Below are 26,795 nucleotides of genomic sequence, written 5' to 3'. Positions count from 1 at the left end.
ACCCCAACATAGATGTTGTTTTGAATGCTTCAGTCTGCTGAAATGGTAGGCACCCCCTTCCTAGACCTTAAAATAAAAAATAAATAATGATTCTAGATATTTCAGGGAGATTCTTCTAGATTATAAAGATTTATGTTTTAAATAGATTTCACTTATATAGTGCTTTTCCATTGCTTGAGCAGTACCCAGAGCACTTTACATCGTGCGTCACATTCACCCATCCACACACCAATGGTTGCTCCCCTGTTACATATAACAACGTTGTAACAAAACGTCTTCATAAATTCATACAGGTAATGGAGTGGCACAAGAAGATGGAGGAAGCTCGCTTGCAGGAGCTGAGGAGAGCCAGAGAGCTGGTGGTCCAGAAGGAGGAGATCCGATACCTTAAGAACCTGGTGGAGGAGCAGGAGCGAACCGTCCGAGCTCTGGAGGAAGAAATTGCGCAACAAAACACAGTGAGAGTGAAAAAAAAAAATTCAATACACACACACACACACACACACACACACACGTCTAAGGTGATGCTGAATCATCTTGTTTTAACACTTTCAAGCTTCAGGAGGAGCGCCAGCTTGTGTTTGACCAGCGAGAGGTGGAGCTGGAGCGCCAACTGGATCACTACGAGAAGCAGCAGGATGAAATCCTGAGCGGCGCGGAAAAGGTTTACTACTCTTTATAAGGACTTTGTTATTCTATTATCAGAAAACTTTTTAAAAAGCAAAACCTGATTGAACCCAGTGAAATGACCCCTTATAACAATATGCACATATGATGCTAATAGGTGTATGTTTTGTTCTTTCAGCTTGACGAAGGCACAGGATCTTTACCAGACCCGACTCTTCCTCTCGCCCAGCAGTTAGACTTTGCTCTGGGTAAAGTCAGAGAGCATGTGCGCACCATCTTGGAAACACAGGCCACCTGCAGGAGTCTGGACAAGGCACAGTATTCACTCCCTCGTGCGTTCACCGATCGTGTTGTTTGCCTGTCTCTCATTGTTGGGGTCCTTTCACTGTGCAGAAGTTAAAAGAGAAAGAAGCCGCTCTGTGGAAGGCGGAGCAGAACGTCGTGTCCAGGGATAGGGTGATCAACGAGCTGCGCCTCCGCCTCCCGGCAGCCGCCAACAGAGAGCGCCTTCTGGCAGACCTGTCCAAACACGAGGAGGGCCAGGTGGACAGCCAGCGCACCCTCAAGGTGGCTCACCAGACCATCCGAGACCTCCAGGATCAACTGGACAAGAAGGAAGACGTGCTGAAGAAGTACAGGAACCAGCTGGCTCAAGCAAGACAGGTAGAATACTGAAAAAGAGCCGAGGAGATAACACCAATACGACTTGTGGACGCCCATACTGATATCTGCACATACGGTGTTGTTGTTTTTTTTATGTATATACAATTGCTAAGTTCAGTTCAGTTCGTGTTGCAGCGAAGTATAAAACATAATGAATGCACATACATGGCATACAGCATTTAAAACTCCAAGAGGGAGGTGTGCTGGTACAGTGTGCTCAACCAAACATCAAATTAGTTCCCACTTCTAAATATGGTTTTGTTTGACATGCAAATCTCATTCAATCGTCTTTAAAGCCACGGTAATTTAATCGCAGGCTGTCTTTAGTCACAAGACCCTGAAAACGGAGGTCTTTGAACCGGTCTGGCGCAGAGCCGATCCACGATTCCCTCGTGATCGTCATCTTTCATCTGAGACGGCCGAAAATCGCAGTGTGATTTCACCCATCAGCAAAAATCCTAATGCCAATATTTAAATTTCATGTAGAATTCATTTGCAATTAAAGCTGCACACTTTTTTTGTTGTTGTTGTATTCACCCATCTGCATTCTTCTGGTTCAGGAACAAGAGGAAATGATCAAAAGACATCAGGAGGAGCTGAGGCTGCTGCATCAGAAACTGGACCTGCACATGGACAAGTCTTTGCATCACTTCAAACAGACAACAATGGTACTTAGGAATTGTTTCCATGAGATGAAGCGAAAGATTTTGCTCGTCCTTAAAAAAGTGATATCGGTACATCCATACCTAATGTCCTCTCTATTTTTGTATTTCAATTTCTATCGTCTGAATTTTTTGACTTTTCTTGCGTCATCTTGACTCTGGAGTAAAGACTTGTGCTTGATGGAAGTCTTCCTTTGGTCTTGGTACGCCTCCATCTGACCCTGGCTTTGTTTGCTCCCCATACAAACCTTGATAGCCACTTGTCCCATTCCCTGAATAGTTTTTGCAGAACATTCATTGGAAAAACGATTGATAAATATAAAATATTTTGTAGAATATTTGTCTTAATTGCCTCTAATCCTTGAACTGCAGTCCGGTCTAATACCCGACAGTCTTTCCGAGTCTCCTAAGCCTCTCATCTATTCCTTTTTGGGACATTTACTTATCGATAACTCACTGATTTAGCTTTCTACCAGGGCTTGTATATTTCTTTTTTTCTCACGCGATCAGGAGGGATTTATTGACAAAATTACTTTGTATTCTGAATAGTTTGTATGGTTGTTGTTATTTTTTGGAAAGCGTTCCTTGGTTTTCTCCAGAAGTGGCAATACATTGATATGCAACAAATCCTATTTTAAAAAAAATATAATAATTCAATCTTAATCACCATAATGCCATTTTCAGGATAGCAGCAATATTTCATTTGAACTTGTTGAAAGCTGCAGTGTAATTAACTGTATTCGAGGTGTTTAAAGACAGAACACAATGTGTTGTCATGTGTTTAAAGAGACTTCTGAGTCTGGGTCACGGGTTTTTTTTGGGACGCTCATAGCTGAGTGCAAAAGGGGGAAATACACTGCTTGAGAAACTCACTATTCAAGGTACAATTTAGCCTAAAACCGGGGCCTCAACCTGCTGCTCTGTAGTGGCTCCCCAGAGCTTTCAAAAAATTATCGAAACATCTAAAAACAAAATGTGGATTTTGTTGTGTTTATCTACTGACGTTGGTAAAATAAGCAAGGAGCCTCAGTCCATTCAGCTTTGGAAATTGGCCTCAAAATCCTTGTAATGATACTCAACCTTTATTACATGCAATAAAGTACTGGAATATTTCGTTGCAATATGCCAGGAAATTTAAATACATGCTTAATGGTCCCTTGAAAAGTGCACATTAGGAGTTTATTTACAGCCCTGCTCAACATTCTTGTAATTGGAGGTCCAAATTGATTTAACAAAGAAAATGTTTTTGTGTTTATTTATATTTTTCAAACATATTGTATTTTCAAAGAAGAAACGGAGAATACGCCTCTGTTTTGATTCACACACGTTGGCAGTGATGCTGTGCCTTCAAACCTTTCTTGTATTCATCTAGAAGCTTCCTGAACTTCTCCGCTGGTGTTTTCTCTCTCTCTTCCTTTGCAGTTTGTTCAGTTTGCTGGATTTTTCCACAAGGGCACATTTCAGCTCACCCCAAAAATCTTCGATCGGATTGACATCAGAACTCATTGTGGGCCATTTTAAAACAATTGATTTTTTTTCCCCCCTTTTCAACCATTCCTGCATGCTTGTGGATGTCTGCTTTTGGGGCTTTGTCTCGCTGGTGGAGCCATGATCTTCAACTCCAGTCAAGTTTTCTTAAACTGGGTGGAATATCTCGCTCTAAAATCTCTTGATAATTCTCTGATTTCATGATTCCTGCGAAACGGTAAAGGCGTCAAGGACCAGATGCAGCAAAGCAGCCCCACAGCATGATGGTTCCTCCACCATTCCTAACTATTGGTTGGGTCTTCTTTACTTTATAGGCTTCATTACGCCGCCTGTAATCACACTGTTGGTGTGTATTGACGAAAAGCTCTATTTTTGTTTCATCTGTCTACAAAACGTTTTCCCAGAAGGATTGCCGTTTGGGTTAAAATCTTTCATGATTCGCTGTCAAGTTGTTAAGATTTGGATGTGGAAATATCCTGAAATGATTTGATACTATTGCTTTATGCATCATACAACCTATTCCCGTTGATCCCTCTTTCCCTTGTCCAGGAACTGATGAAGAAACCAACCATTCGGGTAGCGACCCCCAAACACCTGGAGCGGCTGGCTGACTTGGAGCAGACGGTGGCAGAGCAGGACATTTCACTCTGCTCCGTCACGGAGAAACTGAAGGTGACGAGTGCTGAGCTGGAGCGGCAGAAGGCCGGCATGGAGAAACGGGCCAAGATGCACGCAGAAGAGACGTCAAAGTAAGTGCAACATCGGCAGCTCTCTTCAGCTTCCCCTGTCGTCACTCTTGAAGTCCAAGCAAAAGCGGGATTCCTGATTAGTGCTTAGATCAGGGGTGTCAAACACATTTTAGTTCAGGGGCCACTTACAGCCCAGTTTCAACTCAAGTGGGCCGGACTGGTAAAATAGTGCCATGATAACCTTAAAATCTCAACATGAAGCCAATTTTAATGAAACCTTCTGGTGCAAAATGTAGTGAAATGTTCAAAACAGTTCTGCTATAGCTGTTGCATTATGGGTATTTTTACAAACACCCTGGCAGCAAGGCTTTGAGGCTAATGCTAATTTGCTAGCTTTCATGGCAGCATCACTGATATCTCAGCTCGAGTCTCAGTGTTGTGTTGTGTCTGCTACTCTTAAAGTGATTGTTAAAAACAAACAAAAATAAGTTTTCTTTGAAGACACCCCTGTCTTAAGAACCACTTGTTTATCAGCTCTCGGCCATTTCGTGGTTAGCAATCAGCTCATACTGTGTAGTATGTCCCTGGATGGGACGGGATGGTTTTTTTCTGCGTCCCCACGTTTTCCACGTTGGTCCTGCTATTACTGTCATGTAATGATCTCACATATCTGCGTCCTTATGCGGCGTTCACAACCCCGCCTACATTTTAACCGTACTCTCTGTGGCGGAACCGGGTAACAGAGTTGGGTCTGGATGCGCTTTTGCCGTAGCGTAACGTATCGTGGCGTCCCGGCACAAACTGCATGGTTGGAACGAGGCTGTAGTGAGAAGGTGTTGGGTTAGGTCTGGGCTGGGCCTTTCTGTCTGGAGTTTGACCGTTCTCCTTGTGTCTGTGCAGATTTTCTCTCGATACTCTGGCTTTCTCCAGGCAGTCTGAAAACATACTCGTGAAAAACCAATTTATAACCAGAAAAGTTCCAACAATCACAGTTGGCGGCTTTGGCTCGTCAGTCTCTCTGTTGTGGCTTAATGTAGCATTCACAATATTAGTTGGACAGACAACCAGAACACATATCAGGTTCAACTCAAGTGAAGGGTGGTGCAACAATGTGCCAGGGAGTGCACATGAAGACACAGACAACATGAAGACAAACATGAACTGCAACAGAGATAAAACAGAAAAAGAAGAACCTCTGTACACTAAAGCTAACCACATCAAAAACAGATGTCCTGGTGTAGCTGTCACAGATATAGTCAAACAAGTTCATACGGGATTTACAGATCGGGTGCCGGGCTGCATAAATGACATGTATCTTAAATGAAGAGAGCCCACAGATCCCATCTGACTGTGTTGAATAAGGTGGTAACTTTAAACATTAGTAGGGACACGTTCTAGGAAATTGGGTGTTGAGGGGGTAAAGTAAAGCAGATTAAGAGTGCTCTGGAGAGTTCAGGAGTTTATTTGGACGTAGACATTTCAACATCTAACGCACCCAAAGGCATGACTGGGGAGTAGAATGCAGTGGACCACTAAAAATACCACAGTGAAGCTCAGACACCCAGGAATCACTTCAACTACTTCAGACCTTCTCAAAACTACCACACACTCTATACATTATGCTATTTGACACTGAAAGATGCGAAGGATCTGATATCACATCCCAATAAAGAGTTAAAAGGTGGTGGCTTTGGCTCAGGTGAAATATTTCCTGTTGCATAAATAGGAGGGTGAAACTTTCTTGGTGATTATACTCTGGGATTTGGCAAATGTAAGCAACCAAATGGATTTGAATGCAGTGGTATTTTTTTATGGTGCCAGATACTTCGTCTTTCTGTTCAGAACAAGAAAATGGAAACAAAAGAAACATTGCTATTTAATCAACACATCAATATCGATAATTTTCAGGATATTAACTCTTAAGATGCGTTTAAATTTATGTTCAGTGCTTAGTAACTGAAGAAAAGAAAGATCAGTAAATCAATATTTCTGTGGTCGCAGGTTCCTGTCATCATGTAAAAGCAACATCTCAGGAAAAGCTGAACTGAAAGGACTGACTGAACTGTGATATGTTACATGTTTTAAAAACACTGTGCAGTCATAGTGTGCGTGTCAACACATTTAGCCAATCAGAGTATAAAAACTTATTTCATCATTAAATCTGGTGGCCATGGGCCAGAAGTCAGAGGCATAAAAATCAAGGAAAGAAAGGTGATTAGAAACAAGATGAACAATGTGCTTCTTAAGTTAGGCGAGTGGAAAGTCCAGATGCAATCATGGATGGATGGATGGATGGATGGATGGGTGGATGGGTGGATGGATATGGGTCTAGCTACATGTGAACTAAGGCTGCACGATTTGGCCTTAAAAAAAAAAAAGTATGATTTTTTTTTAAAAGAAAAATTCAAGTTTCAATATGATTTTCGATTTTTTCTTTTCTCAATGCACTTACAAAATGACTGCAGACATCAGACATATTGTCCAAAGTGAAACTTTATTGCTGTGATTGTCCTCAGAGTTAAAACGCACATAAACAATCCCAAAACAATCGTCTCACAGTAAATCTCACAGTCTCACAGTAAATGATAGAATGTGTCCTTCATACGAGTGACCCCGTCACACAGTCTTGTTTCCATGGCAAGCTGTCCACAGTACTGAGGAAACACCATTGGACTCGAAACACAGCTTTAAATTCAATAAGAGATTCGTGGCTACATCACTGAAGTATTGGTAAGACATGGCGAACGTTTTGGACATAGAAAGGAGTTGGGGAAAGCTCGTGCACATATAACCCTGGTCTCATATGTGTCCTGCTCGCCACGTTAAAGAAAACAACATGAGAAAAATTGATCCCCGCTGGGCAAATGTTTTACCTCACGGGTGGTTTTGGAGGAATTTCCAATCGATTGTGCAGTTTTAAGCCCCTTTTATTCTCATTCCTTCGGGTCATTAATCTGGTTTTGATATCTGCATCCACGTGTGAAGCGTTTCCGTCGACTGCATGTTGATCTCTGCTGGGCAGGTCTCTTTGAAGCGTGTGTGGTTTTCATTTCCTCCTGATCACGTCCCGTTCACACTGTGTTAGTCAACCAGACGCATGCTGGTTGCATTTCAGCCAGCCGTGACTTACTGAGTGTGAGACGTCGGGAGCCCCTGCAGATTAGAAGCATGCCCGATAATCTCGTGGTGGTTTTAGTTTTGAAGATAATAAAGGAGGCGGTGGGGTTTGGGGTTGGTCGTTGCAGGCTGGAAGAAAATCACATCGCTCAGCTGAAAGCTCTGACCGGTGATAACGAGGACCTGAAGATCCAGATGGTCCAGATGGAGAAAGAGATAAATGACCTCCGCGTTGAAGTGGAAGTTCAGAAGGAGGCCAGCATCCGCTCCCCCAGCAACGCCATGAAAAACCTCGTGGAGCGGCTGAAGGCTCAGCTCACCCAGAAAGAGAAACAGCTGAAGGTTGTGCCTCGTCTTCTGTACTTTTCTTGGTAATCGGTTATAGGAATATTCCAACAGCCAGGCAAGCTGTCGGTTAGGTCCATGGTGACGTGAAATCAGAATAAGACAATTATTGGGAGGGGGAATAGTCATAGATTATGATGTGAAACAACTGCATCACGATGTTTTCTTGCTGCCTCCTCAGGCTCTCAGTAAAGCGCTGCTGGAACTGCGAGCGGAGATCACGTCTGCTGCGGAGCAACAAGTCATCGCCAGCGTCGCACAGAAAGAGGAGAGTCTCAACGTGCAGATGCTGGTGGACAGACACACCAGAGACCTGAAGGTGAGACATTCTTGAATTCCGCGCAAACGAGCTGAATGAAATGAATGGACTGAAGGAAACCGGTGAGGAAATGACCACACGTTACGACGGTGGGATTTACCCTCCGCACCGCTGAATGCTCCGCCGGGAGAGACCGGTATGACGCCCCCATCTGCTTGTGCAATTCATCTTACACCTGACTCAGATCGGGAGCAGCAGGGAAATTTATTGAGAAAAGGTAAAAAAGACTCTTGTTTAAATATCCATTGGTTATTTATTGGGTTAATCTCAAATATTTACGTGAATCACTTCAGATCCTCTTTATTTCCACCCAATAGATAAAGCGTGGGAGGGGATCTCCGCTGATGAATGCCCATAGAAATTCTGAGCTGTCAATCAAAATGGCGGTGGAATAAATCTACCCCTTGCCACTGTTGCATGTGTTGGCCTGCTTGTTTGACATCTGGCTGACTTCAGCTCGGTTCCGTCAGAAGGTCCGACACAGCGATTTATTCTGACCCAGTTCAAACAAGAAGCACTGTGCTCGGGCCGTGCATCATGATATGTCGGTCAGTGATGCTTCCTCCATCTTCGTGTAGAGGAAGAAAGTGGAATCACCTGCATTTGGGATTCACAGTACTGAGCAAATCGTCTGTGTTCAACTAGACCACGAGCACGAAACGTACAGTACGGTCTCATTGTTTGGTTTGAACCCTTCCACAGCGGTGGCTGTCATTACAAAATGTCTTGTCATCTTGAAATCCTCCCTCTTGATTTGACTTAACGTGTTTCGCAAAGGCGCGGCTGCAAGAAGTCAGCGAAGATCTTCAGGCGGCGAAAGACTCTGCACGAGCCGCCCGAGGCCGCGAGAACAGCCTGAAGGAAGAAGTGGACGGCCTGAGGCAGGACCTCCAGAGGGGCCAGAAAATCCAGAAACGCCTTCAGGCTGAGAAAGAGGAGCGGGAGCACGAAATGCAGCAGGTGGAGCAGAAAGTCAGGAGGCTCACCAGTGCCTTGCAGGTTGGTCGGTCTCAGCAGTGGAGGAATCACACACTTGGTCACGTGATGAACATGTAAATGTTTCCGCAAAACCAAAACAAGTACTACTGAAAATGACTAAGATCTTAGTTTAAAGGCAACTTTCCGGTGCAAAATACAGTGAAATGTCCCGAATAAAACTCCTTTAACTTGTTGCATTATGAGTGTTTTTCAAAGAAGCATTTTTACAGCCGCTGCAGTTTGCCTCTTATCTCTATGAGATAACGTCTGTTAACGTGTGCAGCATCAGTGTCTGTCACTTCCGGAGGAAAAATGAAGTTGCATGAGAGTCTGTTTCTTTGCATTCTGCGGATTAGGATCAACCAGAAGCAGATGTGAAAGGGCCGAACGTTGAGAACCTGCTGAGGAAGATCAGGAAACTGGAGTCGGACCTGGAGAGAAGAACAGACGCTAAAAACGTCAGAGCTGATCATGGAAAGGTTTGCTCATCATCTCTGTCCGCATGGAAATATATATTTTTGGGGGGGGGGGGGGGGGGGGGGGGGGCTTAGTATTGAGGTGTCAGAATCCAAAGCACAGATGAGCTTTGATGCACAGATGAAAGAAGGTTTAAAGTGAGGAGGAAATGGGGCCATGCCTCCTGGGCACTGTTCTGTATCTTCTATATAGGGAAATGCCTCATTTATCTTCAAGAAGCTTTCTGATCGTCACATGGTACTCCTGTTCAGGACAAGTGATGTGTTATGTGACTGTGATTAACTCCTGATGAGAAGGAAGAAGCTGAAAGGGACCATGTCGTGGTTGCAGGTCGTTGATGAATCAAAACTTTTTAGCAGGATAGAAGCACACGGACAAATATCTTACCCAAGGAGTTGATTGTTTGTTGAGCTCCTGTTGTCACGTCCCGTTGAGTAAACATAACGGTTTCTGGGATTGATTCTACGCGTCACAATAACTGATAATCCCCAAACTTTTCTCACATCTGGGCTTTTTGTACACCTTCAGCAGGTGTGTTTGTAAAGGCCCAAACAGTACTCATGCCTTCTTCAGACTGCTGCCGCTTGGCTAATGCCGCTTGATGCATGAGTGTTTGATGTCCGACAGGCCAAAGAGGAAATCCTGCGCTGGGAGGAGGGCAAGAAGTGGCAGGCCAAGATGGAGAAGGTCAAGAGTTCCCTGAAGGAGAAGGAACAAGAGAACGAATCCCTGTCCAAGCAGCTCAGCACCCTGAAAGACCTCTACGCCCGGTCAGTGTGTCCTTCAAACACAATGCGCCGCTTTGTTTGGTCCTGTTAAATCTTTTCCACTATATACAGTATGTATAAAACCCCTTGTAAATGATAAAGAAATCTCTTTATATATATATATATATATATATATATATATATATATATATATATATATATATACTTTTGCACATGTAACACATGTATCCAGTTCAATTTGGGAAGAAGTCAAACTTATTTAATCCTACCCCTTCTCCGATATCCAATAATCAAATCTTATGTTTTTCTGCTTCCTGAATCGTATCTATTAAATATATGGAACTATTTCTTTGGCATAAAGTATTATTTTCTTGAATAATCCAGTGTTACTAATGGACTATATCAATTGCGTATTGATTTCCATCTCAATTGGAATCATTTTGTCCATATGCCACAGAGACTTTGTGCACTGTTAATTTAAATAATTTTCTTGACGTGTGGACACAATTTGGAATGTGCAATCTAGATCAAATGAAAATAAATCATCCAACTGTCAATAGATCATACGTGTGTGTGTGTGTGTGCGTGTGTGTGTGCGTGTGTGCAGACTGGAGAAGGAGAAGAGCGCCCTGCAGAAGAGGCTGAGCGCCCGAGGTGTGACCACCGATCAGGTGGTGGGAGTCCGACACTCTGAACTGGAGAAGGAGCTGGAGGAGCTGAAGAGGACCAACTCTGAGCTGGAGACACAGATCATCACCATGAAGTATCAATCTACTTTTTATTTTCTTTTTTTCTTTTAAACATATTCAAAAGAAATAATGATCGATCAATCAAACCTTAGATCATCTTCTGTGAATAACTAAACAACATGCAGGGCTGTTTGTGTTGGGTGGATCATTTCTTTATCTCCATCTTATACGGTCTAAAAAGCCTTGTGAGGCCAACGCATTTGTGGGATGTGCAGCACAGCTGTTCACAGGCGCTTCACAAGGAATCACAGTAAAATGGACAAGTTGATATTTACTCCAATTTCTTTCATATTTATAACTCAAATATTTCCATCCTATTTGTGTGTCTGTGTGTGTGCGTGTGTTACTCTTTCTGATTGTAGCTAGAGCTGCACACTTGATCCTTATTGTGATATTAACATGTTCAATAAACACATCGCGAAAGACTGACAAACTGCAATGAATTCTGCTTCCATCTGCAAATTCAGATTTACTGGATTTTAAATATAACCGATCAGTCGTCTTGATTTCGACAGACTGAGAAGAACAAATATGAAATCACAAAGACCCCAGCATCACCTACAACCATGAATCAGATCAGTATCGTAATACTCTATTTAATATCTTTCAGCTGTCGTACGTTGTAAGTTGCGAAAATGAGAAATGAAGTATTGAAAATATTCGATATTATCAGATGCTTTTACCCATTTTTTGGACTGAAAGCCATAGTTCATGTTTCATCTGGAGACATGATTAACATTCAAATGACGTTCAAGTAGATGTTGATTGTTGAAAAGTCTGAAGCTGCAAAAACTCATCACATTGAAGTACTATGACGGGGATCCACCGTCAGGAGGCCAGCGGGCGGGCGGCCGCCAATGTGGCACCGTTTAAAAGGGAAATAAACCGGCTTTCCAAGCATATAAGATTTATAGCCAAGAAAGACAGAAATCTACAAAACGCATTTCCATAGTTATTGTGCTGAAAGTAATTCTTCAAATCCACGACACGGAACGGCAATAAACATGGAAAGACGAGCCATAAATGCAGAGCGAAAACAGACCTTCCATTAGTGGAGAACAACCCCACCGACACATGCACACAAGTGGCTAAAAGCTTTGAGAAGAGTGAAGGGGCAAACTTTTCCAAAAACAAAAACTTCAGGGCACCTCGGCATGACGATCCTGCAGCATAAATCCACAGTAAGTACATCAGATATCCAACTTCCCAATTTTGGTGTTTTTTTATGCCAGAATGTGGAGCAAAACTCTGGGTCTGACGAGTACCAGAGCCGGGCCAAATGACTCTCCATTAAAACAAAACAAACACAATAAGCAGACACGTGTCCGTGCGATCTGAGACGTTCCAGCACACAGTAATGAAAACGCCGTTTTCTCCAGCGTCTGCCCAGCATCGTAGGGTCCGTCTGTGTGGATTGCTTCTGAAGGACGAGCGCTGATGATTTGCAACGCTTCCTCAATTTGGCTGTTTTTGGACAAGAGTCCACAAAAAGAACAGATTCTAAGTAAATTACCGTACATTAAAGTGAGAGCTCTCATATTTCTCCTGAACTAATTCTGAGACGCCCAAGCTGCTACTTCCCATATCCCTCGTATTCGGTCAAATGTTAAACAAGCCAGGTTTTGTTTAAAGTATTTGATATAAAAAAAGCCCCCGACACTGAACCCTAAATTGAGCCACTAAATAAAGCTTCACAGATACTGAAGTAATGTGACGTTTATGTCGAATTGTGCTTCCAAATATCACTGATCTTTCTCTTTTTTTCCAATCCGTTTTAAAGAGACGACACTTGTGCAGTGTGTGTTTCTAATTTCAAATTAAAATGATGTAAACTTGAGATAAAAACTGTTACCAGACAGAGCGTGAAAGCAGCGTGGATGGAAACACAATTTATGGCCGTTCAACCAGTGTTTAGCGATATGCACTTTAGATCTGTATGTAAATGTTTTGTACCGCCGATCCAGGCCGCGCTTCTTTTGTTTTTGTTTTTTGCTTGTTGTTTTGATGAGATATTATCTTTTCTGACGCTTGTGGTTGACTTGCCGTGCAGAGAGCACCAAGCGTTACCTCGCGACGACGCCATGGAGAATCTGGCGCAGAGGAACCGCTTCCTGGAGGAGAAACTCCATGCTCTCGAGGGCCAGATCACCAAAGACTCCTCATCGAGACCGTCGGTAAGTGATGATGTCATCAGTGGCTCAATGCCACTATGGATCATGTGATTTTGTAAATTGAAGTTTGTTGACTTATAGACTTCTGGTCAGACGAAAGAAGCGATTCGAAATTGAATTAAACGACGTGCTCCATGTTCTATCTCAGCACAACAATACCTGACGAGGTGAACTACTGTGTTTGACAGATCAAAGAGCTCAAGAGGTCTGCAACCTTCATGACCACGGCAGACATTTTAGAGATTTTCCGCCAAGTCCAGTTGACCTGGAGCCGCAAAACACGTCGAGCCTTTAAAATGAGACCGACACACCTCCTAAAGTTTCATATGTTCACTCGTTTTTCAAACGCGTACAAAAACAGTGCATTCTTCAGACAATATTGGCATTTTAGAATAGAATAGAATAGAATCTGGGTAACAGTGCTCAGACTACCACCTCCGCGACCCGGAAATGAATGAGCAGGAGAAAATAGATGGATGGATGGATGGATGGATGGATGGATGGATGGATGGATGGATGGAAGAATAGAAGAGAAGAGAAGAGAAATATTTAGTTAATTCCAGAGGGGAACTCGTTTAAGCATTGCTCCACACAGAATAACTGCAAAGAAAGTTAAATATCGAATAAGACAGGATAAAAATTAAATAAGTCATTTTAAATATTAACATGTACGAGGCTTTAACGGTGACTAGTATCAGCACAGAAAGGATTAAATTAACCAAAACAGAGCAAACACCACTTACAGGAAAGAGTTATACTATTATGAAGTAGAAATCTTTTCAACAAGTTTTGCTTGTTTTCTTTTCCCTTTTTAAACTTCTCTTTTTGTAAACTCTAGTCATTTTATCAAGCCTTTTTTTTTTTTTTTTTTTTAAAGCCTTTTTTCAAGCCAGGAGTTGAAAGTAATTATGATCATGACTCTGGTGTGTAAATAAAACGAAAATAATATAAAGTGTTTATTCTCTTGAGACTAAAATATCACTCACTGCTAATGTGTGTAAACGGAAATCAAAGAAGATCGTAACGCGGTGTGAACCTTTGAAAGCCAACAGCAGCATTTTAAGTGTTGAAACGGAGACGTTGCTTTGTATTTATACATTATTCTGCCTTTTTGAGGAGGTTGTGGGTTCTAATACCGGTCTGGGCCTTTCTGTTTGCATGTTCTCCTCCTGGGGCTCAGGTAGCCTCCCACAGTCCAGGAACATGAATGGGACAATAATTAGTTATTTTAAATTGCCATAATTAATATAAAAAAAAGGGGGGAAATACACATTTTTTTATAGCTTTATGTCGTCACGTCAGTCACCTGGTGTCTGCATCTTCAACATATCATATAAAGAGTAAATGCAGTACTGAAGTGAGGGGGTCTCACCGGGACGTTCTTCTATAACCATTGTTACCTATAAATAGACCTTCAAAAGTAGCTGTGAACTAAATCGGGATGAAAAAACAAACCTGTATCACTGGGGGATTTATGAGGACCCCGTGTGTTTCCAATGTATTAAAGTTTTCTCTTTGAACATTTAATTTGTTGCCTTTTCCATAATTTATATGGTTTAATGAGTCGCACATGTTGGCATTCCATTTTATGTATGTTTTCTGTAGCTTCCCAACTATCCAGGAGTGTGATATGGAGGAGTAAAGCACATTTTATTGCCTGACCTAAACAGAGCGCTCTCTCCTGTCTGTATGAAGTGATGTTTGTTTTCATCACTCTCTGCTGTCTCTTTCTTTTATCCGTCTGCTGCGCTGCCGGATTAAATGTGATTGATTGGCTGCGAAGGGGAAAAGTGCCTCTTCCCCGACTCGGAAGCGGATCGGCTCCCAGACTTTCAACGTCGAGGATGGATCACGCGTCCGGTCTGTCAGCCGTGAAGCCGCAGAGGACTCCTCAGACCAGCAGAGGGAGACAAAGCGAAGTCAGACTGACAGGGGAACTCAGACCAGCTCAGTAGAAGACAAGCAAGAAGACATGGAAGAACTCGCAGCAGCTGAAGAAACAGACCTGTCTGCAGGGAAGGACGCGGATCCTGTGCAGGAAGACGAGAGACAAGATGGAGGAGGTGGTTCAGAGAGCGGAGCAGAGAACAGTGCGGGTGGCTCTGGGGGAAACGTGGCTGAGGAACAGGTGGAGACGCCCGGCACAAGGCACAAAGAACCTGAAGGCCCATCGGGAGGGACGGGATCTGGAACATCATCGCCTGCACCAGCAGCAAACCAAGATGGGGAGCTGGATCTCCATGACAACGAGGGAGACGAGGCGGGAGTCACATCAAAAAAGAGGTTGAAGAAGCAGATCAAGGTGATGGATGAAGAGGCTGAGATCAAGGAGGAGGAGGAAGAGGATGCAGAATCAGATGTGGATTCAGCTACTCCACTAATCAAGCACGTAGAGAAATGGGACGATCACATGCAAAAACCAGAAAACAGACCACTTAGACATGTGAAGGTACTCCAGCTGTTCCGTTGTGGTAGCGCTCCGCTCGTGGTAGAGAACAGTCGGGCAGAACCAGCCAGTAGAACCTAGTTTTCCCTCCGACTTCAGGCTCCCGCCGTGTTTCTACGTGCCCCTGAGAACCGATGACAATGAAAACAATTGTGTGTGCCTTCGCTCTCCTCCAGACGTCCGGACGAGGCACCGGCACCCCGTCCCAGAGAGATCAGGACCTCCGGAAGGAAAACCTCAAGCTGGCCTCGGAGAACCTGGAGCTGCGTTTCCAGCAGGAGCAGAACAAGAAGGACGTGCCACGACTGAAGGTACACGCAACACAAGCTCCGGTTTAGCTGCCAATAGGGCAGAAAAAAGGTTAACGTCGTCATAAAGTGTAAAACACAAGGACTTTTTATATTTCTTGTGCCAGAGTCTGACAGTATATTGTTTTTATTATCGACTTTAGTGCCGCTATAATGCCAATCTCAATGAAACTGAAGGTAAAGAATTTGATGTTGTAAAATTGTTGCCGATTCATTACTAGTGAACAAAAGTTCTGCGGTTGTTTTATTCCAGCCGGCTGTGCATCTTACTAGACGTCTTCTCTGTAGAACAAAGTATTTCTTACTGAACTCCTCGTCCTGTGAAGGAGTCCATAAATATCGAAGAATAATCCAATATTATTTTGACATTTTCTGACATACGGACTCTTTTTTTTTTTTTTTGTCATTTGTTTTCAGCGTTCCTTCCTCGTTCTTGTCTTATATTCTCTGTTTCTTTGCTCTTCCTGCTTTTGTCTCATCGTCGTACGTCAATAACATTTCCCCTGGTGCAGGTTGACTCATGTACGTCTTTATGCTGATGACACCATTATTTCTATGTCTCGTCCCTCCCAGACTACTGGACTGTCTTCTTCTACAGTCCAGCTTCAGTGGCATCCAACTTACTTTTTTCCAGCCTCCGTTTAGTTTCAAACACAAATTACAACTAAATGGATGTTTTTCAGCAGAATTATACCCCATGTATCCCCTTCAAAATATCCAGATAGGATCGCTCTGAGATTAAGTACATTTAAAGCTACAAGTGTCTCGGGATCTGGTCTGACAGTAAAACGACTGTAGGACAAAACAGAGTTTTTGAGAATATAAATCCTGTACAATGTACCTTTAGATATCATTTCTAATTGATATTTTATATATTTTCCATGTATCTAGTACATGTCCATATTCTGCTGCTAATGACTGGAATCGTCTGCAACACATTTATAAATATTATACAGCCAATATTGAAGCGTCACTCCACTTGCTTTGGCTGTTATCCATTTTTTTTTTCTTAATACATTAATACATATCACTGTAAATACTGCCTTCATTCTTTTAAGATCGTGTGACACTGTTTCATTGTTATTGGCAAAAGAAAAAACAACAATCCAATACAAAGCAAAAGTTTCTAAACTTCTGAATGAACAGGAGCAGAGGGAAGAATACACGAGTGTAATCTGCTCCGTTATATTAAACAATTAGTTTACAATAAACAATCAAATCAAACTGAATGATGATGATGACGAGGAGGAGGAATTTTCCTGCACGACAACACTATGATATTCTCACTTAATTTCTTTGTATTTACATAACATATTGGTCTTAATTCCGCTTTTAAATCTACTGTACAAGTTCCATTAATCTGGTTCTAAACCTGGATGTTTCTCTCCGTGCCTCTCAGCCAGCGACTCATTGTCGATGGGAACTGAATCAACTGACTTAACCGGTTAAATAAAGAGGAAATTAATAAAATCGTATCAAACGCAGGAGATGAAAGTGGAAAAAGTACGGCGGCCATTTTTTATTTGCCGATTATTGCCCATCACCGCTTTAACGTACTCACTCCTGTACAGTGGGAGCACTTAACATGGCCAGAAACTCCATAAAATAGAATAAAACATGAAAGATGATTTTATTTTAAGGTGTCAGTCCGACTTCACAAACTGAACGGTGGCCTGGAGCCTCAGCGGGACATTCAAAACGCTAGACTTTCTCAGCTTGGTTTCAAGAGCTTCATCCACTCCCCTGCTTTAATTCCCAGAATCAAGCGGCAGACCTGAAGGAGATGTGCAGTGCGCTGAAAAAGGAGAAGGCAGAAGTTGAGAAAAAGCTGGCTCATATACGCGGCGTGAGTCTCAGACACTAACAATTAAAAGCTAAATGGTTCCCGAGCAGCGGGTCCAACACGTGCTCCGTACCCTACTTCCTCACTCAGGCCGGTCAAAGCGGCAAAACGGTGCCCGAACTGGAGAAGGTCGTCGGGTTGATGAAGAAGGTGGTGGAGCGCGTGCAGAGGGAGAACGAGGCGCTGAGGAAGGCCGGCGTTCCCGCCGACCGGGGCAGAGTTGCCACGCTGGAGCGAGAAGTTGACAAACTGAAGGTGCTCGGCGTCTCGCGTGCGTTTTTTCTTTTGTTAAGCGCTCGTCGCTTCGGCTGACGGCAGATGTTCGCTTCCAGCTCGACTACGACGCCCTGAAGGACAGGAGCGAGGCGGAGCTGAGGTCAAAACTTGAATCCAAGACCAAGGGCCTGGAGAAGATCGTGGCGGAAAATGAACGCCTGCGCAAGGAGACCAAGAGGGTGAACGCCGAGTTCCATTTTATTTCTATGAAAAAAAAAAACAAAGACAACACCGTCATTTCAAGTTACTTTAACAGAAAAACTCGACAAGCAGAACCAGACGGAGGAGTTCTCAACTTGTTCTCGTCCGTTCTCTCACAGGAAGTGGAGGCTGCCGACAGGCTGAGGGCGACCAAGATGAGTCTGGAGGTGAGCAACGAGAAGCTGGAGGCCGAGCTGGAGGAAACCAAGCAGAGGCTGCGTGCCGCCCTGATCAGGCCTCTCGCCGAGGGCGCCACCAGCAGGACCGGGAAGGCAACGGTGCTAACAAGGTCCGTTTAGAGCCCGCCGCAAAGAACACACTTCGTGAAGAGAAGTTTAGTGATTTTTTTTTTAATTTAATTCAAACGTAATAATTAAAAAAACTTCCAATGTGACTGAAAAGGAGCAGAAGAGATCAGTCTTATGATATCTGCCACTTTGTTACCTTACATCAGTTATTTTGTTGATGTCCAACTTTCTAAATTTTCTTTAGTGTTAAAGGTAGTTCTGCATTTTATGTGCAGTATTTACAATACACAGATACAAAACCATCATTTTCATGTTTGTTCAAATCAAATATCTCACATTATTTGTGTCCAAATCCAATTTTCATACTAACATTATAGCTTTTATGTGTTTGTGACAGTTGGTTCCATTGCTTTGGAATTGATCCTGGTTTTTTTGTTTTTGTTTTGTTCCCTTCAAATGACAGTGACTTTTCTCTTTTTTCAAACCCTTTCTTGGACGTTAACGTCCATCGGGCAGGATGTTCGAGAACAAGATGAAGGAGCTGGAGGCGGAGCTGTCCCAGAAGACCTCCAGCCTCTCCGAGCTCAAACGGCAGCTGAAGGAGGTGACGGAGCGCGAGGACCGAGCGCAGACCAGCATCCGGCAGCTGGAAGATCAGGTACAAGCAAACTCACCTCGATGGAAACGGGCACCACGCCGACGACGAACTGGGCACTGAACAAATCCAAAATATCACCAATATCTCCTCTTGTCCAGACGAGGCTGATTAATCCCGTTTCCTTGTTTCCCAGGTGGATGTGTTAAAGAGGTTTCCTGCTGCCGCCGCAAAGACCGACGAGTTTGAGGCCATCAGGTATTTTAAAGCAGCTGCGGCGGAGCAGGAGAGTCAGCTTTCCTATTTGATTGACAACACGAGAATACAGGTCTTCTTTCCTGATGCTTATTGACAAAACTGCAAGAAATCTAGGGGGGAAAGTGATCAAGGGGTCAGTGAGCTGTAGGAGCTTGTAGCATTCATGTAGAGTGGAGGTCTGAAACTGGTGTGACCAGATCAAATCTGTCAGAAGAGAGAGGGGGGGGGAGGGAGGGAGGGAGAATAGAGAGTGAGAGAGAGGGGGGGTTTTGTCTGTGTTTTCTGAAATGTTCTGCACTTCCAGGCCACCGTAGGGAAAGAGAGGGAGAAAGAATAGAGTAAAAGAGGATAGAGGGAGAAAGAGAATAGCGGTAGCAAGACAGAGGGAGGAAGGGGAGAGAATAGAGGGGGAAAGAACATCAAAAGAGCAACTGAGGGAGAGAAAGAAAGCAAAGTTCGAATAGGAGAGAGAAAAAAACTAGTTTCAGCTCTTCCATGCGTTTTTAACTATTTTAACCACATTGAATCATTGAACCATTTTAATTTAAATGTGACTGAACTCTTGAGATAACTTTAATCTGCAGCGTGTTTCCTCCACCATCACTCTAAAAATGTTGCCGCTTCCCTCCAGGTCGGTCAACAGCGAGCTGGAGGAGGCAAACGCGGCGCTGAAGCGCAGGATGGACGAGCACGCCGAGCGATACGGGGAGACGTCTTCTAAACACGGTGAGACGTCCAGACGCTTCCGTCGCCACGGAGCTGAAGAAGAAGGAGGAGGAGGAGGAGGAGGAGGAGGGACGGCAGTTTCAGTGGAGTTGTCTCCCTCACAGGTGACGGGAAACTGAGAGCCCTGCTTCAGGAAGCCGAGGCCGACGGGGTCAAACTGCAGGGCGAGGTCCAGAGGCTGAAGAAAGAGCTGGAGAACTTCGACCCCACCTTCTTCGAGGAGATCGAGGATCTGAAATACAACTACAACCTCGAGGTGAAGAAGAACATCCTGCTGGAGGAGGAGCTGAAGAGGGTGTGCCATCGGTTCGGCGTGAAGGCCGAGCTGCCCAGCGTCTCCGTCAGCTGACCGGCCAGTCAATCAAGACCAAAGACCGGACACCACCCAAACATTCAAGTGACGTCCCCGTGGTAAGAGCCAAGAACTGACCCTTTCAAAATAAAAGTCCATGTTAGGACTTTTCTTTGTAAGCCGTGAATGATGTACAGTTTGTAAATAGATTTTTTTTTTTGTTCTGGCAATGTCAAGTTTGTGTTCTTTTTTATAAAACTTTGAAAAAGAAATGATAGAAAAAGGAAAAATGACCAACTTCTGTGGCTTTTAAAGTGAACCATTGCTCATGTATGAAGTTGTTTTAAATCACGTCAAAAGTAAAAAAAATTCAAGTTTACTGTTTAGTTTTGAATTTCAGGCAGCTCTTTGTTTCCTACTTTAGGTCTTTTTCAATAAACTCTTTAAAAAAACAAAAAACAAAAAAAAAACTGCATTTCCATCATTTATTGTTCATTCTGGGAACCATATCTGCTTAACAGCCACGCTTAAGACTTAAGCTGCTCATTGTAAAGACAACGTGTGGAATAAATAAAGTGCGACGGTGGATGAGTTTTCTGGTCACTCGTGTGGAATTAACGACGCGAGGGTCCGGGGACAGAGGCCGTCTCTTCACGGCTCGAGGCAAATGTCCTGCAGCCGGCTGAAGCGCCGTCCGCTCAGCGCCAGGAGGGACGTGAACAAGTCCCTGCTGTGGTTGAAGGCGTCGGGGCTCCCGTCCACGCGGACGACCACCGGCGTGGCGCCCAGGCTGGTGTCCCCGTCCGGCCAGCGCAGTCCCAGGTGGTGACGATGGATCTGCCGTAGAGACAAAACAAGCTATTTGGCGAGGACACGGACGTTTGCGTAGACAGAAGATGGATCGTTATTACGGCGACTGAACTTTGAAACTCCGGAGTCCCAGGAGGAGCTGGACTGAGGGTCACGACACTCTGGAGCAGAACAACCAGTTACTACGGCCGTGGAGCACAGCTACTCCGTAGTTTCCATGGAGACGGAACCAGAGCGTTCTCAGAGCACCGTTGTGTAAACGGACCCCCTGGACGCAACACGAGGCCCAAGAGCTTCACCCACAACTTATTCTCAGTTTGTCCTCTTCCAGTTATTTCAATGCACGGGGATTTCTTCTCGGACGTTTCAGCAGCATCAGACCTCAGATAAGGTAACTTCCGACAATGTGTAACTAAAGGTGGAAACACATTTGACACTTAGCCCCGCCCACTTCACTTTTCTGACCAATCAAACAGGCTGCGCAAATACTCTGGAGCGTCAGTTAAAGAAATAATGACAATATATTTAATGCATGTAGATGGTAACAAATGTACACATGAATGCAGTTCCAAGTACCGATACGATATGACTAAAATGCCCGAACGCTCAATTTAACGACACAAAAAAAAGTTCTGCGTCGCCGCGAACCAACTCCACCCAGCCTCTGCGTCAGTGCTGTGACGACACAACGTACACGCCTGACTCACGCCATTAAACTACCCGTCACCTCAACGCACTCAGCGTCCCTCTTTACCTTCACAAGCGTCCCGTCGTTGCAGTGCCAGACGATGCCCTCCACCCGGCCCTCCGGACTCTCCCGGAACCAGGAGAGGAGCTGCTGGAAGTCCACCGGGGGCGGGTTTCTGACCCGGACGCTCCCGTGTGGCACCAGGCAGTGGAACGGCTGCTTCTTACTCCCCAGTCCTGTCGGTGGGAGAGACGAGGACGTACACGGGCTCAAACGTCAGATCTGGACCCTCGGGACAGTTTGCTGCAGGAAACGACTGAAAACATCTTTACAATCCACATTTTGTGACGTGGAGTCAGTCTTGTTATTAATCCCATTTCTTTTCTCTAATGCCAGTTTGCCATGTTTCATGGCAGCATCACAGATATCTCAGCTCGGGTCTCGGTGTTGTGTTGTGTCCACTAAACTTAAAGAGTTTTATTTATTTTAAATCAATGTTTTCTTTGAAATTTGCTTGGCGGTTTGTCGGGCCGGATTCTGGCTCACGGGCCTCAGCTGTCCCACCCCGGAAATGGAACCATCAGGACTTTAGAACCTTTTAGAAGTCAGAACTGGACACAGAGTTGCTGCTGTGCCTCCTGACTTCCTGTCCTGGAAAAGCCAGTATGTTTGAGGATTTTCCCTAAACGTTTGCATTAAAAACCACAACAACCGTCGGTCACTAATATCGACGTCACCAATTTGAGGATCAGGTCTAGGAATCAGCGTATACCGCCCGTGAGACACGCGGGAGGTACAGCGGCTTTACCGTAAGGGTTGCCGTTGACGTTCGTTCCGACGAGCTCGAGCGTTCGCTCCCGGAGCTGCTCCAGCGGCACCGCCGCCACTTCCAGCGCGTCGTCCCCGTCTGAGCCGGGCCTGAGGACGAGAGCCGCCCCGAGCTCGTGATCCACCACGGAGGAGTGCCAGCAGTACTGCTTGTTGTCCTTCTCCACTGGAACCCAGCCTGAAGGCGGCACAGGGACAAACACCGTCAGCGCTCGGCTACACCCGCTTCCCCGGGAAATGCAGGAGGTCAAATCATTTGGCTGAAAAAATAAAGTCACTTCACTTTTGTCTTTCACGATTAGAAACGTGTATCGGTTCTATTGGGCAGAGACATTCATACTGACAGACGACCAAGTTGGATTGTTGTTATAGTGACTGTCAAAATAAAACTACCAAGTCCCAGGAGGCAAACGTTGTTGTTGTCTCGTTTTCCCCCTGTTTACACGACGACAGAGCCCGAGTGTTTTCAAAAAGTTCCACCTTGGGGAACCGCCTCTCAAAAGTTGTAACAGTTTTGGTTTTTTTGCTTTGTCACTCTGTTACCATGGAAACCGGCCCTCGATTAGTTGGGAGGAAGATGCTCTATAATCTCAGTGTCAGTGCTTCTTTTCAAAAAACACTTTTATATGCCAAAGACAAGAAGAAGCAGAAATAGATCGAGAAAGAGAAAAACACTGGTTCCAGTCGATCACGGTGAGTCGGAAAAGAATAAAGCTGCTTTCTATTACAGCTGAGTGCAAAGTAAAGCTGCACACATTAGATTGTGATGTTGAATATTGCAAAAACAACAGGACTTATGCATTTTAAGAATTCTTGTTCCTAATAATGAACTCGGCAGTGACTCCACTAAGATCTGTTCATCCGTCACATTCGTATTTAAAATATTATCAATTTCAGTGCATCAAAACATAATCTACTGTGGTTGCGTCAGTCTTTTGTCACATATTGTGCAGCCTTGGTTAAAAAAAAATATTTTCCATCGACATGAATAACTCACTTCACACCCCGAAGAACACGACAGCAGATTTTAAAAATTTTCCACAAACCTCAGTTCTATTAAAAAAAACTATACACATTATAAACTGAACCTAACAGAACACAATAGATCTTTAAAGCTGTAATAAAAGCTGTAATAATGCTAATAAAGCTCTTTCAGGTTGCAGTCGGGAGGATCGAGCGAGTTCAAGATGGATCGTCAATCGATGCCAGACTGACTGGAACCGTGTTCTCGGTTCCTAGAAGTAAAACAATCATTTCGGTTCCCGGCTGGACGGAGGATTTGCTCGGGCGCCGCTCCTTTCAGCCTCCGAAGTGGCGCCGTGTGAGGAAGCAGACCTGGAATGTGTCCGTGCTCGTCCGGCGCCGGGTGTCCGTTGTGACGTTTGACCCTGTGAGCCGGGATCCACGAGTCCGGAACCGTTTTATAGTCTTCCTCTACGTCCCACGTGAAACCTGACGGGGAGAGAATTCCGGATGACTTCGGGGAGGAGGAGGTGAAAGGCGAACCCTGCGGAGCTTTACGGTACCTTTGCTGCTCTTGTGAGCATGCTGGTGCTTCTTGAACCTTTTCTCCGCCTGCTTGTTGGGTTTCCTGTCCAGTCGGGCCCACAGGTACGGCTGTCCTGAAACCAGCAAAGCCAGTGTGAACACAAAGCTCACGAGCCCGAGGGGCCGTCCACATGGGAACGCCGCTTCACGTAAACGCAACCGCTTTTGGCCGATCGTCCACATGAGGCTGGCGTCGTAGAAGCCCAAAGACGTTTTTTTGGGGTTTTTTTTTAACAGCTCGGCTTGTGAGGCGTGGAACGGCAAAGACCATCAAAAAAGATGACGTAATCGCCACCCCTCTCCCCCGACGGCGGTTTCGCAATGTCACCAAATAACCACGACGACGGCGGCGGACTAAATGCTCCAGTCGAGCTGCAGAAGAGACTGAGGAGAGCCGGAGGAGGAGCAGGACTATAGACCTAAAGAACATAGAAGTCTACTTCTAAATTTCTATGTGTTCCGTGTCTTATTCTGCGTTTTGGTTGTATTTGGTGAGTCACAGCGCCCCTAAAGGCCTGGCATATGTACTACAAGCCCTGAAGCCTCGTGTTGCGCCGTGTTCCTAGTGACGTTTGGACGGAATGATAGTTTGAGAACCCCGGGGAGAAAAAAGATCGTTCGAGGAGTTCTTCCATCCGAGGCGCTCTCACCTTTATAGGCTGTGACGTAACAGCAGGTGCCGTCCACCTTCTCTGTGGCCAGAGCACAGTCCACGCTGGCCTCCAGAGCGACGGGGTTCACACATTCTGTGGCAACCACCTGAAAGGGCTGCAGGAGACACAGACGGACCGGTCAGTTCTACAGGAGGAGGCAGAGCCTTGTGCAGCGCAGGGGGCGTCAAATCCTTTAATGACACATCATCACGACAGACAGACTGAAGCCCAGTTTACACATTTTAAAAATGATGTTGGGCCACTAGGGGGAGCCGCTGTTTGTTTTTATAACAAAACCAGGCACATGCAGCAGAGAACAGTGTGCTATAATCAATAACAACGGCGAGTCCACAGACGATCGTGTGGACAGACAGGATATCTGGACTGGGTGTCAGGACACTGTGGAGGCGGCCATGTTTCTTATTGTTCATCTACTCAGCCAGCAGCAGCGTTTCCGCCGTCTTCTCGGGACGGAGCCCGAGCGTTTCCAGAAAGCGTCAGTTGCTTTTAGAGGGGATGTGAAGTTTTCTGAGCAGATTCACATTAGATTTCCTGTAGGTCAGCTCACTAACTCTATATATATATATATTCTCAACATTAAAGAACCAAGCAGCAAATGACAAACCATATTACACCAATATAATCTTTCATATTCGTTGTCCTCTTGAAATTGAATGACACACGGTGGAGCAGGTGTGACAGGGAGACTGCTGCGGGTTAAAATACCAATCTGGGTGGAATTTGCATGTTTTTCCCACGTGTGTGTGTGTGTGTGTGTGTGTGTGTGTGTGTGTGTGTGTGTGTGTGTGTGTGTGTGTGTGTGTGTGTGTGTGTGTGTGTGTGTGTGTGTGTGTGTGTGTGTTTCCTCTGGGAACAGCAGCTCCTTCGCACAGTCTGAAATCATGCACGTGAGGTTTACTGACGACCTTCAATATCAACCACGTGTGAATGTGTCTGTGTCCTGTGATGGACTGGCGGCCCGTCCAGGGTGAATCCTGTCCTCGCCCATCGTGCGCTGGGATTGGCTCCAGCAACCCGCTACCCTACACAGGGTGGCACTGTATAGATGATGGATGGATCCTGGTCCACATGCATGGATCAAACTCTGACCCCCCACCCAGTGACTAGTTCCACTCCTGGCTCAGGGCCATGACGTCATCGTTGTCAATCTTGAGGTTCGTGAAGATCACGTGTCGTTCAATGGGGAATCAGGCCGTGATCACCAGGTCACTGTGAGGATGCAGTGATGCTCTCTGAGGTGGTCGTGGAGAACGAACGGCCCAAGACGCGTCACGCGGCATAAAGAGAAACCTGCACGCGCACTGCAGCGCGATCTTCTAAATCCAATGATTGTATATTAAAGAAGGGGAAGACAGAGAAGTGTGTGTGTGTGTGTGTGTAAACAGTCCGTGTTGGTATTCACCTGACAGTCTCTCTTTCTGGACGCTTCCTCTCGCACGCCTGTGATGAAAACACACGGAACCTTCTGCTGCACGGAGCCCAGCCGCCGCATTGTACCGCTCACCGCCCGGGAACACCCGCCTGGAGCCTCGCGACCCCTCAACACACCCTCGCTGCTGTTTTAACCTGAAATGCTGCTTTTTTCCTGTTAAATGTGAAGACAGCGTGACGTCCGCTTTCTTCTTCTGCGGGTCCGTGTTGGTGCGACGCGCGACCAACACGAGTCATTACCGCCATCGTGCGGCAACTGCGAGTAATGCGCCAATATAGTCAGGCAGTGAAAAGTCTCTTTTTTTCTTTTTACAGTTATATTACATTAAAGAATATTTTAACTACCCATAGGAGCAAATGATGGATGTAAATGGTAAAACTTCCAATTTGAACAATAAATGAACTCACTTTTTATACTCACTAATTATGTTCTACAGTTTCTGCCCCAACCAGAGGGAACAATGTGCTAAGAAGGTTTTTTTCTCATTGAAATGATGAAACACAAGCAAATAGCGATACCTTACAATAGTCCTTATTTCATTAAAAATGAATAAATAAATAAAGACCTATTCTATATGGACCCTTCAGAAGCTGTTGCTTTTGGATTTAA

General features: G+C 44.8%; 2 protein-coding genes across 3 annotated transcripts in view; one reads left to right on the top strand and one right to left on the bottom strand.

Annotated features, from left to right (window-relative positions):
- The window catches only part of cep290 (centrosomal protein 290), a 56,049-nt gene extending 35,398 nt beyond the window's left edge, over positions 1-20,651 (top strand). The window contains exons 31-52 of the mRNA XM_080475222.1: positions 294-458; positions 557-664; positions 806-940; positions 1,021-1,290; positions 1,851-1,958; positions 3,990-4,189; positions 7,375-7,588; positions 7,773-7,910; positions 8,688-8,909; positions 9,245-9,367; positions 9,993-10,135; positions 10,701-10,856; positions 12,893-13,016; positions 15,636-15,770; positions 17,527-17,613; positions 17,701-17,865; positions 17,943-18,065; positions 18,207-18,376; positions 18,852-18,993; positions 19,127-19,188; positions 19,820-19,914; positions 20,019-20,651. Of these exons, the coding sequence (XP_080331348.1) occupies positions 294-458; positions 557-664; positions 806-940; positions 1,021-1,290; positions 1,851-1,958; positions 3,990-4,189; positions 7,375-7,588; positions 7,773-7,910; positions 8,688-8,909; positions 9,245-9,367; positions 9,993-10,135; positions 10,701-10,856; positions 12,893-13,016; positions 15,636-15,770; positions 17,527-17,613; positions 17,701-17,865; positions 17,943-18,065; positions 18,207-18,376; positions 18,852-18,993; positions 19,127-19,188; positions 19,820-19,914; positions 20,019-20,263 (3,330 nt within the window). The 3' untranslated portion in view covers positions 20,264-20,651. The remainder of the gene's footprint in view (positions 1-293; positions 459-556; positions 665-805; positions 941-1,020; positions 1,291-1,850; positions 1,959-3,989; positions 4,190-7,374; positions 7,589-7,772; positions 7,911-8,687; positions 8,910-9,244; positions 9,368-9,992; positions 10,136-10,700; positions 10,857-12,892; positions 13,017-15,635; positions 15,771-17,526; positions 17,614-17,700; positions 17,866-17,942; positions 18,066-18,206; positions 18,377-18,851; positions 18,994-19,126; positions 19,189-19,819; positions 19,915-20,018) is intronic.
- Positions 20,430-26,394, bottom strand: rlig1 (RNA 5'-phosphate and 3'-OH ligase 1). 2 transcript variants are annotated; one of them, XR_013935790.1, is made up of 8 exons: positions 26,157-26,391; positions 24,731-24,848; positions 24,059-24,154; positions 23,868-23,984; positions 22,513-22,710; positions 21,771-21,940; positions 21,129-21,428; positions 20,679-21,043 (listed from the first exon to the last, which is right to left on the bottom strand). XR_013935790.1 is itself a non-coding variant. In XM_080475221.1 (7 exons), exons 1-7 carry the CDS (start codon positions 26,244-26,246, stop codon positions 20,858-20,860), a joined length of 975 nt encoding a protein of 324 aa, XP_080331347.1. In that variant the 5' UTR covers positions 26,247-26,394; the 3' UTR covers positions 20,430-20,857. The 2 variants fall into 2 exon arrangements, 1 of the variants encoding a protein (XP_080331347.1); XM_080475221.1 differs by lacking the exon at positions 21,129-21,428 and having other exon boundaries at positions 20,430-21,043; positions 26,157-26,394.
- Positions 26,395-26,795: the final 401 nt, after the last annotated feature.

Source organism: Lipophrys pholis (assembly GCF_963383615.2).
Source record: "Lipophrys pholis genome assembly, chromosome: 11".
Classification (NCBI taxonomy): Eukaryota; Metazoa; Chordata; class Actinopteri; order Blenniiformes; family Blenniidae; genus Lipophrys; species Lipophrys pholis.
The sequence above is the reverse complement of the archived record's forward strand: the minus strand, read 5'-3'. Positions and strand labels throughout refer to the sequence as shown.